Below are 15,251 nucleotides of genomic sequence, written 5' to 3'. Positions count from 1 at the left end.
AAGTTATCGTAATTTTTGTTTAAAAGTAAAATAATATACCTTATATTTTTCTATCAGAGATTAATCTAGTAAAACGTAAGTTTACTAGTAGTTATATTTAAAGACTATTTCTATATTTTAAACTTCTTCTTGCCGGTATTTTCCCTCTTCGTTGTAAAAGCTTCCGTCTTGAAACATGATCACCTTATCAGCTGACAGCAATCGAACCGCTCTATTTGTGTTTCAGTAAGCGAATTAGCTGGGCGAAAGTTGGTCGTCGGCATCGCTCTGCTGGGCGAAATTTGCCGTTCGCCGGGTATTGTGTTTCAAGCATAAATTGTAGAAGTGTCAGTAGTGCTGCCACTGAACTCGAAGGATTTTTATAATTACGCACAGGCAAAACATAATTCATTTCTTTCTAGTAATGCAAATACATGAACCAAAAATACAAGATCACGTAAGAACGCGACGTTGTATTTGTAGCTGGTTTTGAGAAAAAAGTTTGCAAAAGCGGGTTCGTCAGCTGAGCGTTTGTTTACATCACAAGCACCACTATTTTACACTTTTATTCAAGTAAAGAAGAGTTAATTCAACATGACAACACATTTTAATGCATCATTTTACCTAAATTTTGCGTTTAAAGTGGCTGACAATAATTTTGGCTAATTTTGGTTTTCGTTGTTTTCTTTGCTTTGTTTACTTTTCGCTCGTTTTCCAGTGAAACAAGATGGCGTAGAACCCGCTAAAACAAATCGACTTTTTTCACTCTCTTGTTCTTACGTAATCTTGTGTCTTTCGTTCATGATGCAAATAGATGTTTGGTTGCAAAAGTTACCAAGTTACCAAATCCTTTAAAAGTCACCAATTTTGTTAGAAAGTTCCGAATTGTGGCAACCATGTAGCATACAAAGACAGCTGATTAGTTCATCATTCTAACAAATTAGGGAAAAAGGTTGGTCACTTGAAAATTGCACATTTCACAAGCGGAAACTGTAAAAATATCAACATGGAAATATCTGATTTATATTACAGTAAGGATGAATACGTAGAAACTGTAAGCATCATCCAAAATATAAAAGCTGGATAAGTTCTTTAAAGTCTCCGATTTTAGGCTTCGGGAAACAAGGTCAGCAGACAAACTGTTCTCTGCGGCTCGCAAAATATCGTGCTAAATGGAAAGGTTGTAGTACAAACCGGTGCCATAATAAGAGGTGATTTAGCAAACGTTCGTACGGGTCGCTACTGTGTTATAAGCAAAAATGCCGTCATCCGACCACCATACAAACAGTTCAGCAAAGGTATAGCTTTCTTTCCTATGCACATTGGAGACCACGTCTTCATTGGTGATGGTGCAGTGGTATCAGCGAGCTCTATTGGATCATTTGTGTATATTGGAAAGAATGCAATAATTGTAAGTAAAAACAACCACATATTACAGATTTTAAATTTTATTATTTCTTTCTACTTGACTTTTCACATAGGGTCGTCGTTGTGTGCTGAAAGACTGCAGCATCATTGAAGACGGTGCGGTACTACCACCAGAGACAACAGTTGCAAGTTATATGCGGTACACAGCTGAAGGTACAATCGAAGGCGGGCAAGGTAACCCCAATTTTGTTCCAGCAGCAATGCAAGATCAGATGGTCGACTATACAAAATCGTACTACGAACACTTTTTACGCAATCCACAAGCTGGTTAAGTCTTAATTAATTAAAAGAGTATCAAGTAATATTTTTACTAAACATTTATTTAGAATGTAAAATTAATTTTTATTCGAATCGCGAACTCTGCTTAAATGAAAACTAAGTAATGTTTTTTTAACAACACAAAGGTAGCTTTAATTTATAATAAAAATAAAAAAGTACTTTAAATTAGAGCTTTTGCTTTAATAGAGCAGCATCATTTAATCAATTATACCGGTTTCAACTTCATACGCCGGGTGGCCCATTTCAAATACAGGAAATGTCAGTCCAGTACGTCGCGCAATTACCTCAGCCGTCTCTTCGGAATTATTTAACGCCGACGTATCGATATTTTCGTTCATTAAAAGTACTGTCGCCGTATTGCGACAGTTAGACACGGTTGCTGTCACGTGTAGTGGAGTTTGATCGCCTTCAGATCTGGCGTTCACATCAGCCCCATGTTGTAAAAGTAACCCAGCACATTCTGCATTACTCCATTTACATGCTGAATGTAAAGGCGTCCAACCCAAATTTGTACGTGCATTTGGATTGGCCTTGTACTGCAACAATAATTTGGCAATATCTACGAAATTATTGTAACATGCCCGATGCAAAGGCGTATAACCATCGTCGTCTATTGCAGAAACAGTTTCGGCGTCCAGTTTTAGAATGTCTCGAACTTCATTTATTTTATTTTCATTTACAGCCCATAGAATCATTCGCTCGATGCTTGCTAAGGATATAGTTTAATAGCAATTGAAATAATTATGCTCACATATATATTTGTCTATGCTTCATCAGGGCTTACCTTGTGGATTTTTGTCTTCTTCAATTAGTTCGTCAGCATCATCGTCCCATCCGCTCACAAACATTCCGCGCGGAACTTTCGCATAGCGCAGCTTTTCTAATTGTGATTTTTCGTCATCAGAATCATAATCACCCATATTTTTTAAAATGTATATAAGATAAAGGTTAATTAAATAGCTCGCAGGCGTTTAAAAAAAATAGTACTCTTTCGCCCTTTATTTTTATTTTTGTTTACGTTTAGTGAAACGAAAGAAAATCATTGCCCACAAACGTCAAAATTCACAGATGTGGTACAGAGTTACCATGAAACTTTTAAAAAAATTGGTGGATGTTTCATTGTCCAGACAATGCTGTCAAGACAATAAAGAAATACCTATTAGTTGTCAAAAACGCTGTTGTTGTTGTTGTTGTTGTTGTTGTTGTAGCGGCTACAACAACTCCGCCCAGGACGGTTGGTATCACAGTCGTTGTCGTCAAGTTCCACTAACGGCAGCCCCAGGAAGCGTGCAGCTTCTGTAGGGTCCCCGTCAAAAACGCTGATAATTGTCTCCGTCGCGTCGGCGTCCTGACAATAGTTATGGCAATTCCTTTTGAGCAAAATGTCGGGCGTGAACGTTGTATTATAATACGATTTTCACGCTATTGTATAATATAGCCGAATGTCAGGGATATTAAAAAATAAGGCTGTTTTATTACTTCACCTAATAAGGAATTTCAACTTTCACAGGCGATTAGTTGAACCAAAAGTTGAACGAAAGTAGGCAGCCGACCAACTGAACTACACCAGGCGATTGTTGCTTTCAACTAAAAATCGCCTGAAAAATCGCCTCATGTAAATTCCCTATAAATGCACACATATGTGCGTATACTAAGGGCCGGTTGTTCAATGTCTGGTTATCACTACTTGCCGGTTAAACATCATTAACGACGATTTCGACATCAAGCATATAACATGTGATCGATAAAGCAGTCGTTGTATCTAACCAGAGCTTCTACCTCCAATTTGTGCTAATCAGACATTGAACAACCGGCACTAAGTTTAGGAATTACTCAATATTACTTTCAAGAGCTTGTGTGAGCAAATGCAATTTTTGGCAGCCAATGTCAGTTACGCGGTTTTGCAGAATGACGATACGTGGTTTTGTACTTTAAGGGCCGGTTACTCAATGTCTGGTTAACACTAATCTCTGGTAAAACATCGTTATCGACGTCTTCGACTCCATGCATACAACAGGGAGTCGGTAACGTCGATAACTATGTTTAACGGGAGACTAACGTTAACCAGACATTGAGTAACCGGCCCTAAACCAGGGACGTGAACCGGTTTTGATCCGGAAAACCGCTTTTTTCTATTAATTAACTGAACCATTAACCGAACCGAAATTTTCCACAAATGTTTGATCAGAACCGAAAACCGAACCATTTTCTACAAAGGTTTAAAGGTTCGTTTCAACCAATTTTCAATAGATAAATGTACCCACTTTTTTCTTTTTGGTAAACATGGTAATACCTACCATGTTTGTTTACCATGTGACAATATCAAATGTAAGGCAACCCATCTCGTTTGACAGACACTTGACCCTTAACCTTGCGCGTTGTTGCACTTGACACTTGACACTAACGGCCGTTTGCACCATGTCTAGTTAACGCTAACTGGAGGTACATCCTTCAGTTAAGCACGTTAACTGCTTTATCGATCACATGTTATATGATGGGTGTCGATAACGTCGATAAAGATGTTTAACTGGGAGTTAGAATTAACTAGACATGGTGCAAACGGCCCTAAGTGCGGTTGCTCAAAGCCTGGTTGACACTAATCACCGGTTAAACATCGTTATCGACGTTACCGACACCATGTTATTTGCATGGAGCCGAAAACGTCGATAACGATGTTAATCGGTGATTAGTGTCAATCAGGCTTTGAGCAACCGGCCCTTAAACTTGCGCGTTATTTTTTTTGTTTTTCGAACTGTTAACCGAACCGAAACCCCGGTTCAAAGACCAAAAACCGCTTTGATGAACCAATCCAAAAGTGCAAAAACGGTTCGAACCACTAAACCGAACCGACCAAATTTTCATCTGGTTCACGTCCCTGCCTTAAATGACGATATGCACCTATACATATGGACGGAAACGAATACCTCATAAAGGAAACCACGTAATTAAATGAAAGAAATGTTTTATGAAACTGTTTTAAACAATTTTTTGCGCGTTTAGTTACTTAATAAAATTTTTAATTCTAAAAAACATCCGGCACTTATAAAACAACTGATTATTGTGAGCATAATTTTGTAAAAAAATACTTATTTCTTGCAGACTAATGGTCTGATTATGGCAACTTAACGTAACTTATGAATTGATATATGAATTCGCCGTCCTGTTCTCTACTGCTAGTGAGTAGTAGAGAATGACGTATATTCTCCCCATGTTTTCGCGCGTTCAGTTACTTATTTAAATTTTGGAACAAATGCAGTTGGGCTCCAAATCTCAAAAAAATAGAAAAATATTGGAATCGATAGAGATGATGGAGCTGAGTATAACGGTATACTTCTTTTTTTGGGCAAACAACAACAACAAAAATTATCAAAGGTTAAAGTTCAAAATAAGCAATTTTTGAAATCAAGATTTCTTAAAAACCGATGTATGGATCTTGAGAATTTTTCATTTAATAGGAAATTTGATTCCCTTTAATTTGGTATACGTACTTTATATATATGTTGTATTGTTCTTACAAAAATTGAATTAATGTAAAATAATTATAAAAAAAACACCTATTGCAGAGAACACCTTTTAGCGTAGGCGGCCTGCGGCCGCACTTAGGGATTATAACCCTCACATCGTTGTTTTACCGGTAAAAATAAATGTATGGAGAAAAAAAATATTTTTTGCCTAAAATATTAAATTTTTTTAAAACTGTTGATTATATAGAAAAACGTTATATGAACAGATTAAAGGAATTGTAATTTTTAATTTTTTTAAATTTGTTTAAGCAAAATCGGACTAGTGGTTCTCGAAACGCCGGGACACGTACAACTTCTTTTTTACCGATATAACTTTCCCCGGTAGTTTGAACCCTTCCCGATCACTGACCCCTACCATTTGTCTCACAGGGTAATTCTTGTTGTTGTTGTTGTTTGCCCAAAAAAAGAATTATACCGTTATACTCAGCTCAATCATCTCTATCCATTCCAATATTTTGTTTTTTAATTTGAGATTTGGAGCCCAACTGCATTTATGCCATACTTATTTCTGGCAGACTAATGGTCTGTAGCTCGTTTCTGTAACAATTCTCTACCAAGGCGAATTGAGATATGAATTCGCCGCCCTGTTCTCTACTGCTAATTAGTAGGTGAGAGTTAAGGTGTATTAAACAAGGTGGTGTTGGGGCGACAGCTGAGTTTTTCGCCGTGGAGGCCATTACGTCAAAATGATGTGTTTGTTGTAACTCATACCAATGACAGTATGGACATCAGCGTATAATTTGTTAGTGTAATTTTTTACTTATATACGGCCAACACCACCTTGTTAAATACGCCTTGGTGAGAGTGACGTATTTTCTCTACCAGTAGAGAAATAATCGATAGAGAAAAGTTACAGAAACGGGCTACTGATTATGGAACTTAACGTAACTTATGAATTGAGATATGAATTCGCCGCCCTGTTTTCTACTACTAGTGAGAAGTAGAGAATGACGTATATTCTCTACCATTGGAGAAATAATCGGTAGAGAAGCGTTACAGAAACGAGGTACTGTAGCTCGTTTCTGTAACAATTCTCTACCAAGGCAAATTCATATATGAATTCGCCGCCTTGTTCTCTACTGCTAATGAGTAGTAGAGAATGACGTATATTCTCTACCAGTAGAGAAATAATCGGTAGAGAAGAGTTACAGAAACGAGCTTCAGATCACTATCATTATCATATCGATAGATTTGCGTGCAAATTTCTATCGGGATCCCGATCATTGCCCACAGAAACACAACAAGTATTCATGAACCAAAAATACAAGATCACGTAAGAACGCGACGTTGTATTTGTAACTGGTTTTGAGAAAAAAGTTTGCGAAAGCGGGCTCGTCAGCTGAGCGTTTATTTACATCACAAGCACCACTATTTTACACTTTTATTCAAGTAAAGAAGAGTTAATTCAACATGACAACACATTTTAAAGAATTTGTTGCATCATTTTACCTAAATTGTGCGTTTAAAGTGGCTGACAATAATTTTGGTTTTCGTTGTTTTCTTTGCTTTGTTTACTTTTCGCTCGTTTTCCAGTGAAACAAGATGACGTAGAACCCGCTAAAAAAAATCGACTTTTTTCACTCTATTGTTCTTACGTGATCTTGTGTCTTTCGTTCAAGGCAAGTATTTCTGCTGCCAATGACGCCCTGCAACCGTCCCGATTCCGTAGTGGCATATTCCCGTTGACCAGCAAATAGATTACTTTCACAATAAATACTAACTCGACAAATAAAAGGTTTCTTGCGTTGAAGTAGCCATTAATAAACAATGGCGGAAAAAGAAATAGATTCAGATGGAGAGGCAAACAGTGATCAAAGTTTACAAGGACTTTTTACAAAGGGATGGCAGGCATTCGAAGAATTAGAAGAATCTTCTTTACCCTTTAATTCCAGGGAGTATCAAGTAAGTATTACCACAATATGTCGGGAAAAATATACCGGCTTTAATGAAGTAAACCTTTTATGCACTAGCACAAAGTTAAGGATACTATGTCAATGTTGGAAACTTCTACAACTTTTGTAAATAAAATTGCCCTATTCAGTCCTAATGAACTCATAGATGAAGTGTCAACAGATTCATTGCAGTATTTACTGCTTCCTTTCTTTCTGGGTAAAGTGGCATTGAAATTGCACCAGGAAGACCGCGGGGAAGTGCTGCACATTGCCGAAGTGTATTTCAAGTAAGCTGCAATTACAAAAATAGTTTTATATTTTGCAAATATGTTTGTAATTTCAGAGACTTCTTGCAACGCTGCGAAGAATATGAGTTATGTGAAAATCGTAAAAATATTTCAGATAAATCGGAAGGTAGCAATACAGATGAATTAGCACAACTAATGCGGGCAGCACATGTACGCAATGACAAAATTGCACAATTTCGCAAAAAAAAGGAATTGGAAGAATTTGTAAAGAAAATGAAATTAGCCGTGCGTAGTAAAACCGTTGACGATGAAGTGCGCAGGGATTTTTTCCTAAAACTGATATATAAAAGCATAATTGACGCAAATGAAGAATTGGATAGTATTAAGTTGGAAAAGCAAATGGTAGAATTGCGTAAAATTCGTGGAAATGCAACTAATGGTGCTTTATCGCCACACGATGGCACTGCTTCCAGTGCAGAATCTGCGGCTACAAGCTCTCAGCATGCAGGACACTCTCATCAGCACCAACATCACCATCACGATACTCTACAACCAAAGAAGAAGCCAATGCAACCGTTTATTATTACACGTAATGCTGCACAAAAGGCAGTGTTCGGTGCAGGTTATCCTAGTTTGCCAGTGTTGACCGTCGACGAGTTTTACGATCAACGTGTGCGCGATGGCGTTTTCCCTAACGAAGAAAAAGTTGCGAAAATGAATCGTGAACAAGCAATCGCTGCAGCACAAGATCCCAATGAGAAAGAAGATCAGGAGCAGGCTATTGAGGAAGCGCAAATCGAGAATGATGATCCAGAGTATTTAGACCGCATGCGTCGTATGGACGAGTACAAGGATGTTGTTCGCCGTGGAGATGGGAACCGTTACAATCGCAGTTGAACTGTAACTTTACATTGTTTTTTTTTTTATATATACTCTAAAACATTTACAAATTATGTAATTGGTTTTGCTGCACATAGATTTTAATAAATAAATCATTACTTTATTAAAGAGAAATTCTGAGAGCTTTACCTTTCTTTGAATATATAATAAGTGGTATGAAAGGGATAAGGACGCTTTTGCTGTGGATTGGATTTAAAATTACAGGAAGTAACTCGCGAGTACATATCGTGTTGTTTCTGCGTTAATCCCATGAAACATGTATCATGGTTAAGTCGCTGGAAATCAAAGCTCTTGCCTGATGAACAGATAAAAATAAAAGTAACAAGTAAAGAAGTATAAGTTCGGGCAAAACCGAACTTTATATACCCGGCACAGGTATCAAATATCGTCGTTTGAACTTTCTCTGAACTAAATTTGCATGATAGGTAGGGGTGTTTACCCGATTTCAAACGTTTTCGATAATATGCGGAGTTATACTTAATGATATAATTGAACCAAGTTAGGTACAAATCGATAGAGGAGTTACCGAGATACACCTTTGTAGTCATAAGGTGGGCGGTGCCACGCCCAATTCCTAAAAGTCTATAGCAGTCTTATTTATAGCCACGCCCATTATCCAAAAATTTATAATTTTCTAATTTTCTGCTAAGTGGTTTTTGCAATCCTCGATTTTAAGTGAATTAGCTCCAGTAGTTACTGATTTATCGCAGTTTCCTTGTTTCTGTAAATTACCGTTATATGGCAGGTGGGCGTGGTTATTGCCCGATTTCAAATATTTTCAACAGATTTCTTGGCTAAGTTTTTTAGGGATTGGTGGAGCGGCTACTGTGATGCAGCATTTCATCATAAGGGGGTGGGGTCACGCCCATTTTCCAAAATTTCATATTACTTTATACCAAAATTTTAATTCACACTAATTTGCAACAATTTGCATCTAATATTTACTGAAATATCGTATTTTTCCATTTTTCGAAAATACTGTTATATGGGAAGTGGGCGTGATTACAGCATGGACCCAGGAGGTAGGGCTAGAACTGGACGTCTTCGTCGATGGCGCCAAAATACCGACGACTAATCACCCTAAAATCCTAGGAGTGACGTTCGATAGCCTTTTCTCCTTCTCCGCGCATGCCACAGCGATATATAACAAACTCCGGCCCAGAAGCAGTCCTCAAATCGCTAGCCGGCAGCACCTGGGGAACCGACAAACAAACTCTGCTCGCGACTTACAAGGCAATTGGCCGGTCAGTGGCAAACTACGCGGCACCTGTGTGGACGGCGGGGACAAGCGACACCCGGTGGAGGAATCCTCAAACCTGCCAGAACGCAGCTCTACGTACGGCTACAGGCTGTCATCTCATGTCGTCCGAGGATCACCTCCATGAAGAAAGCCAGATGCTTGCAGTAAAAGAACACAACACCATGCTGTCGAAGCAATTCCTCGTGGGTTGTCACCGAGAGAACCACCCCAACAACGCCTTGCTTCGAAACGAACCGCCCCCACGACACGTGAGTTGGCACCTGCACGACTGGAAGGCAGACATTGAGCCGTACGTCGACCATCCGTTCGACGCAGCAAGATACAGAGCGGCGCTCAACACCCTACACAGCGATGCGGTCAGAACGAGCCTCAGCACCCGCAATGACAACATCGTCTGTGGTGGTCGACCGCCGCCCATAAATTTATAGGAATCTGAACTGCCGAGAGAGACCTGGTACCCTAGCACAACTCCGTTCGGGGTGGTGTCACCGACTCAACAGTTACCTCTCCCGACCAAATTCACAAGTGGCACACCTGCCACGCATGTGGGCAACCCAGCACCTATTCACATGCACCTCCAACCCTACGCCCCTAACACCAGAAGCGCTCCGGACCGCGCCTATCGACGCTGCCTGCCTTCTCGGCCTCAGGCTTACTGAGTCGGAGGATGAAGACGACGTTACATGAAAGAATCACAGAACAACATCCCGATTGCGCCCATTTTCAATACCAACCTACGGTGTTCACAGACAGACAGCCGGACGGAAAGACAGACATGGCTTAATCAATTTCTCTTTTCATTCTGAGCATTTATGTATACATTTGTCCATATCTATCTCGATTCGTTTTGACTGTTACAAACAAACGTTATACGAACATAGTATATAAGGATATATTAATATCCTTGTGCACAAGTGCGCGCGGGTATAAAAATGTCATGCACTAAGTTGGTATATGATCTACTTGGTGGGTGCAATAAGGCCATACGCAATAAAGCCGTATGGCAATAAAGCCATATTTTTAGGCAATAAAGCTTTATGGCTTTATTTCCAATCAGAAAGAGAAATAAAGCCATACAAAAAATTTTCCAAATGAGAAATAAAGCCATATTCTGAAATGACACTCTCAAGGCGAATTAATAAGGCGGCGTTACCGGCGAATCTGAATTTTTCGCCTTAGATTACTTCCAAATGATGTGTTTGTTGTAATTCATTATTCAATTCGCCTTGGAAACCCTCTTGAAATTGATACTGAATTATTTGAATTGATACAAATTATTACTAATAAAATGAAATAAATAATTACTAAATATTTCCCGATTTATTGGATACTGGAAAATAAATATATGTACTTAGGTAAGTTTTAATTTTGCGAGTGCATAACCTGGCGGGTGCACATTTGCTGGCTCCCCGCACCGCGCCACGCCCGCGACCCCCGCGCAGCGTGTGAACGGCGGAGCGCAGCGCGGCTGGACGCGAAGGAGAGTAATTGCATGTTTAAGGTGACGTTGTAGTTCAAGGCGGTTTAGTAGTTTTGTTGCGAACTTTTTCCATTGTTTAAATAAAAGAAATATAAAAATTTGAAAGCGAAATAAAGACACATGGCTTAATTACCAATTGTAATTGGAAATAAAGCCATATCGAATTTATGGACTAATTACCAAAAAAATATGGCTTTATTTCCAATATGGCTTTATTGCGTGTGGCCTTATTGCACCCCACCGATCTACTTTCCTAATAAATTGAGAGGGCAAGATTTTGAATAACCGTATATTTATTAATACAGTAATATTTGAATTAAAAATATTACATTCGATGGTTACTTCTCGAATGTAAAATAAGCAACAAGTATAAATGATTTTAAAATGCTGGCATATACTTAAATACTTATACCTGAATGTTTGGGGAACTTATCTCTCGTGAACTTGGTGCTTTCTGCCAGAAAATAACTTAAATACTGATCTATTGGATACATTAGGATAAAATAAACGGATCTCTGGCGAACTTGGTGCTTTCTGCCAGAAAATAACTTAAAGACTGATCTATTGGATACATTCACATATTTTTTATAAATCTAGGTGTAAACTTTATCTGTAAATATCCTATTTGTACCATCATCTGATAAGATATATTTTGTTAAATATATGCTTCGTCGATGCACGTTAACAAAGATTTAAAGTAGCACGCAACGCGCTCAACCACAAAATTTTACTTCTACTATGACACATAAGTATTTTTGTTCGTTAAGTTCAAAAATTTATCTTAAATCTAACGAATTACACATAACATTTTTGTAAACCGTTTGTAAAAAAAAAAACAATATAATTTACGACTTAAATGCATACTCGAATCCTCCTTTAAACTAATTTGTTGTAGAATTTAGCAAAAAACATCAGTTAGGAGTGCTCATGCATGTCAAATAGATAATTTCATATTAATGTTAAAAATAAAAGTACCATTATCCATATAGTAGTGATCCAAAACTTCATGGGATGTAATTAAAACAACTTAAAAGGGCACAAAATAAGCAAAACCAAGACTTTAACGCGCATATATCATCGAAAGCTTTCGTTAGACATACATACACTTCAACAATACTGGCCAATGAATATGAATTGCGTAAAAATACATAATTTATCTCCTGGCGCGCTTTTTTGGTGGCTGCAAGAAGTTCTCTTCTTCCTCAATATCCATTGCGTCCAACTGCATCAAAGCTTTAGCTTTACGTAGCATTTCGTTATCTTTCAACCAGCTACTTCTCAAGACATCATCAATAGTTGGGCGTCTTTTTGGGTCGACAATCAACATTTCTCTAATAAGCGTAGTCGCTCGTTGAGATACCTTTCTCCAAGATGGATGATTAAAACGAAATTTGCCGTGTTTTATTTGCTCACTGGCTGGAGTACCAAAATCGTCCGAGAATGGTAAAGTGCCACTTAAGCTGAGTAGGAATTATTTAATTAGTTTTTAAATATATAGCATATTAACACAAGTAATACCAAGTAAAAAGCACTACGCCCAAACTCCAGATGTCAACTTTCTTTGTGTAAGCTCCTCGTCCACCTGTCTGCAGTACTTCAGGCGCTACATACAGCGGGGTGCCACATAACGTTTTCATTACAGAATCGTTTTGTACAAATTTACTAAGGCCAAAATCGGAAACTTTTAATAAAGTTTCTTCGTCGGAAGAACCCAGTAGTACATTATCCGGCTTTAGATCACGATGGCTAATACCTACAAATTATATCCAAATACTTAATGCCAATATTCTTAAAAAAAGGTAGGAATACAATACCTTTATCATGCAAATATTTGACGGCATGACACATTTGGAAGAAGAACAATTTTGATATCTGTTCGGTAAGATTTTTGTTGCTCACAATTCGATTGAGCAGGTCACCACCTTTCATGAACTCCAACACCATATAGACAGAGTCAGGCTTATCAATAATGTCATGCATTTTTATGACACATGGCTGCAAGTAAAAAAACAAAGTTTATTGTGTAACCAAAAATATAGTTCTACACAACTACACATTGTCGTTTAAAGTACAAAACCGCGTATCGTCATTCTTCAAAACCGCATAACTGACAATAGCTGCCAAAAATTGGATTTGCTCACACAAGCTCTTGGCTCAATCCATATCCATTCATCCTGTAATATACCATCCACATATGCGATTGTTTTATAAAAAAGAGAACCATTTTGAAATATGAGTGTTTTTACCCTCATGAAAATAATTTACATAATTCACATACGCGGTTTTGCATTATCTTGATACGCAGTTTTGCATTTTATTGATACGCGGCTTTGTATTTTAAACGACGATATATTGCCCTCATACATATATTACAGACGTGGTACGGTACAATCTCGTAGAATATCTGTTGCTTAATAAAAATTCAATTTTTATTTATTTATTTATAGCACGTTATGAGCAAATATGCCATACAGGATTATACCGCGTGGTACCGAACCGCGCCTGTTTGAGTACGCCTTCATTTAACTTACATGAGACAGACTCTTCATTATATTCGCCTCGTTAAGAACCTTTTCCGGATCATTCGAATTTGATGGCTTATTTCGAGTGATAGCACTACATTCGCTAAGTAGATTTTTTTTAACTATTTTCATAGCGAATTGGTCGCAAGTACGTATATCAAAAACCAGACGTACTAATCCACATGCACCAGAACCTAATTTTCTACTTACATAGTAAGCAGTTGTAATTTCTTTCGGTAAGCCCAATGCCTCGTTTGGACAGAGATCTTTGAACACAAATGCTTTGAATACAAATGTTGATCTATTTTTAATACATAAAACATAAATATCAAATTAAACTTCGCACCCACCTTTGTTCATTGGATGACATAGGGAAATCACATCGTCGTTTTGTAAAATTCGTGATTTGTTAATACCTACTCGTTCACCATTCACAAAGGTACCATTGCGAGAGTTGTCCTTAAAAGATAAGTTTCAAATAAGAAGTACTTCAACTCCGTTCATGTTAACATACTTGTATATACACTGGATTGGAAATATCGCAATTAGCACGTTTTAATGTAAAATGTACTTTTGATATTCGGTACAGTATTCTTTCAGGCAAATAATCTAGTGTTAGCATCAAATTACTTCCATCGCCGCGACCAGCAGTAAACTCGTCGGAATTCAGATCTAAAAAATATTTATAATTTTTATAAAATTGCCATAGGTCTTAGGATAGATCGTCACTGGGTTATATAAAAAAAAAAAAGGTTCGTCAGCGATAAATCTAGCCAATGACCACAGCCCCTCCGTGAAACATGCGAATGTATACTGCTGCAAGATGTTTGTCTTTATATACATAGATAATTGGATAGGCATTTAAAAAAATTAGAATAGTAAGCTCACTGTCTTTTAACTTACCAATCGAATTCATTTTTATATTCTTTCCATATAGGCGCCCCCAAATTATATTCTCGATCGGCTGGCTTTGTGTCTGGCCCCAAATGCTGGAAGCTTGACTTTGCGTCGCAATGTTATCGTGCCGCGCCATTGCAGGTGTGCGACAATACTATACCAATTTATAATTAAGTGATAACGAACACCTCAAATAATTAAAAATATGTACCATATATAATTAACGCCACTCAAAATATATAACAAAAGTTCAGTTATGTTTCTTTTGATCTTTCGCGGCTATTTTGTCCAATTCAGTGAAACATTTGTGCCATTTTTGTTTCATTCCCCTATCTCTAATTGTTACCAGACTTATGGAAATCCGCTATCAGAGACAGTGATCGGACGCCTACCACATCTACCATTCAATTTCATCAGCCAAGCGATAGGACGTAGTAGCGGATTTGTGCAAGCGGTGAAGTGCTTATTTTCTTAGAAATAATTTTTTGTGCGATACATATGTATATCTTTGAACTTATTTGATTTGAATATACATATTAACTTTGTGACTATACTTAAATTAAAATTAGTAAATCTAAATATACTTTAGGAGTGTACTCGTACGTCCAACTATCTAAAGTTTTAGAAAACTTTTACTGGTTCTGCGTTCTCGTACCCAAAAAACTTGCAAAGTAGAGGAAATTGAGAGAGCAAAATGTGAAAAAGAGCTGCAAATAGTTGCGTTCGATAACAAAATTAGCCAACACCAGCCAACAATCAAAATCAAGAGACTAAGCCAAAATTCTCTCCCAAAGAGATGAAAAAGCAAAAAAGTAAACAAACAGGAAATTAGCCATTACTT

The 15,251-nt window shown here is 37.7% G+C and overlaps 4 protein-coding genes across 6 annotated transcripts; 2 read left to right on the top strand and 2 right to left on the bottom strand.

Annotated features, from left to right (window-relative positions):
• The first annotated feature begins 784 nt into the window (after positions 1 to 784).
• DCTN5-p25 (Dynactin 5, p25 subunit) lies at positions 785 to 1,856 on the top strand. The gene is made up of 3 exons (XM_017620625.1): positions 785 to 1,033; positions 1,091 to 1,390; positions 1,461 to 1,856. Exons 1-3 carry the CDS (start codon positions 986 to 988, stop codon positions 1,677 to 1,679), a joined length of 567 nt encoding a protein of 188 aa, XP_017476114.1. The 5' UTR covers positions 785 to 985; the 3' UTR covers positions 1,680 to 1,856.
• Ankrd49 (ankyrin repeat domain-containing protein 49) lies at positions 1,799 to 2,748 on the bottom strand. The gene is made up of 2 exons (XM_017620624.1): positions 2,471 to 2,748; positions 1,799 to 2,395 (listed from the first exon to the last, which is right to left on the bottom strand). Exons 1-2 carry the CDS (start codon positions 2,604 to 2,606, stop codon positions 1,884 to 1,886), a joined length of 648 nt encoding a protein of 215 aa, XP_017476113.1. The 5' UTR covers positions 2,607 to 2,748; the 3' UTR covers positions 1,799 to 1,883.
• A 4,085-nt stretch (positions 2,749 to 6,833) lies between these two features.
• Positions 6,834 to 8,364, top strand: Tap42 (immunoglobulin binding protein Tap42). Its single transcript, XM_017620623.1, has 3 exons — positions 6,834 to 7,112; positions 7,181 to 7,389; positions 7,446 to 8,364. The coding sequence occupies exons 1-3, from the start codon at positions 6,978 to 6,980 to the stop codon at positions 8,245 to 8,247; spliced, it is 1,146 nt and encodes a 381-aa protein (XP_017476112.1). The 5' UTR covers positions 6,834 to 6,977; the 3' UTR covers positions 8,248 to 8,364.
• Positions 8,365 to 11,272: 2,908 nt separating this feature from the next.
• On the bottom strand, positions 11,273 to 14,855 carry lok (ovarian-specific serine/threonine-protein kinase loki). 3 transcript variants are annotated; one of them, XM_017620620.1, is made up of 8 exons: positions 14,622 to 14,855; positions 14,417 to 14,564; positions 14,028 to 14,344; positions 13,864 to 13,972; positions 13,523 to 13,794; positions 12,806 to 12,986; positions 12,510 to 12,744; positions 11,273 to 12,451 (listed from the first exon to the last, which is right to left on the bottom strand). In XM_017620620.1, the coding sequence occupies exons 3-8, from the start codon at positions 14,133 to 14,135 to the stop codon at positions 12,145 to 12,147; spliced, it is 1,212 nt and encodes a 403-aa protein (XP_017476109.1). In that variant the 5' UTR covers positions 14,136 to 14,344; positions 14,417 to 14,564; positions 14,622 to 14,855; the 3' UTR covers positions 11,273 to 12,144. The 3 variants fall into 3 exon arrangements, with proteins under 3 accessions (XP_017476109.1, XP_017476107.1, XP_017476108.1); XM_017620618.1 differs by having other exon boundaries at positions 14,028 to 14,185; positions 14,622 to 14,854; XM_017620619.1 differs by having other exon boundaries at positions 14,028 to 14,185; positions 14,417 to 14,854.
• Between the last annotated feature and the right edge of the window lie 396 nt (positions 14,856 to 15,251).

The sequence above is a fragment of the Rhagoletis zephyria genome, unplaced genomic scaffold (genome assembly GCF_001687245.7).
Source record: "Rhagoletis zephyria isolate East Lansing unplaced genomic scaffold, Rhagoletis_zephyria_1.1 Rzeph_scaffold_02211, whole genome shotgun sequence".
Taxonomy (NCBI): domain Eukaryota; kingdom Metazoa; phylum Arthropoda; class Insecta; order Diptera; family Tephritidae; genus Rhagoletis; species Rhagoletis zephyria.
Note: the sequence above shows the minus strand (reverse complement) of the source record. Positions and strands in the feature narration are given on the sequence as shown.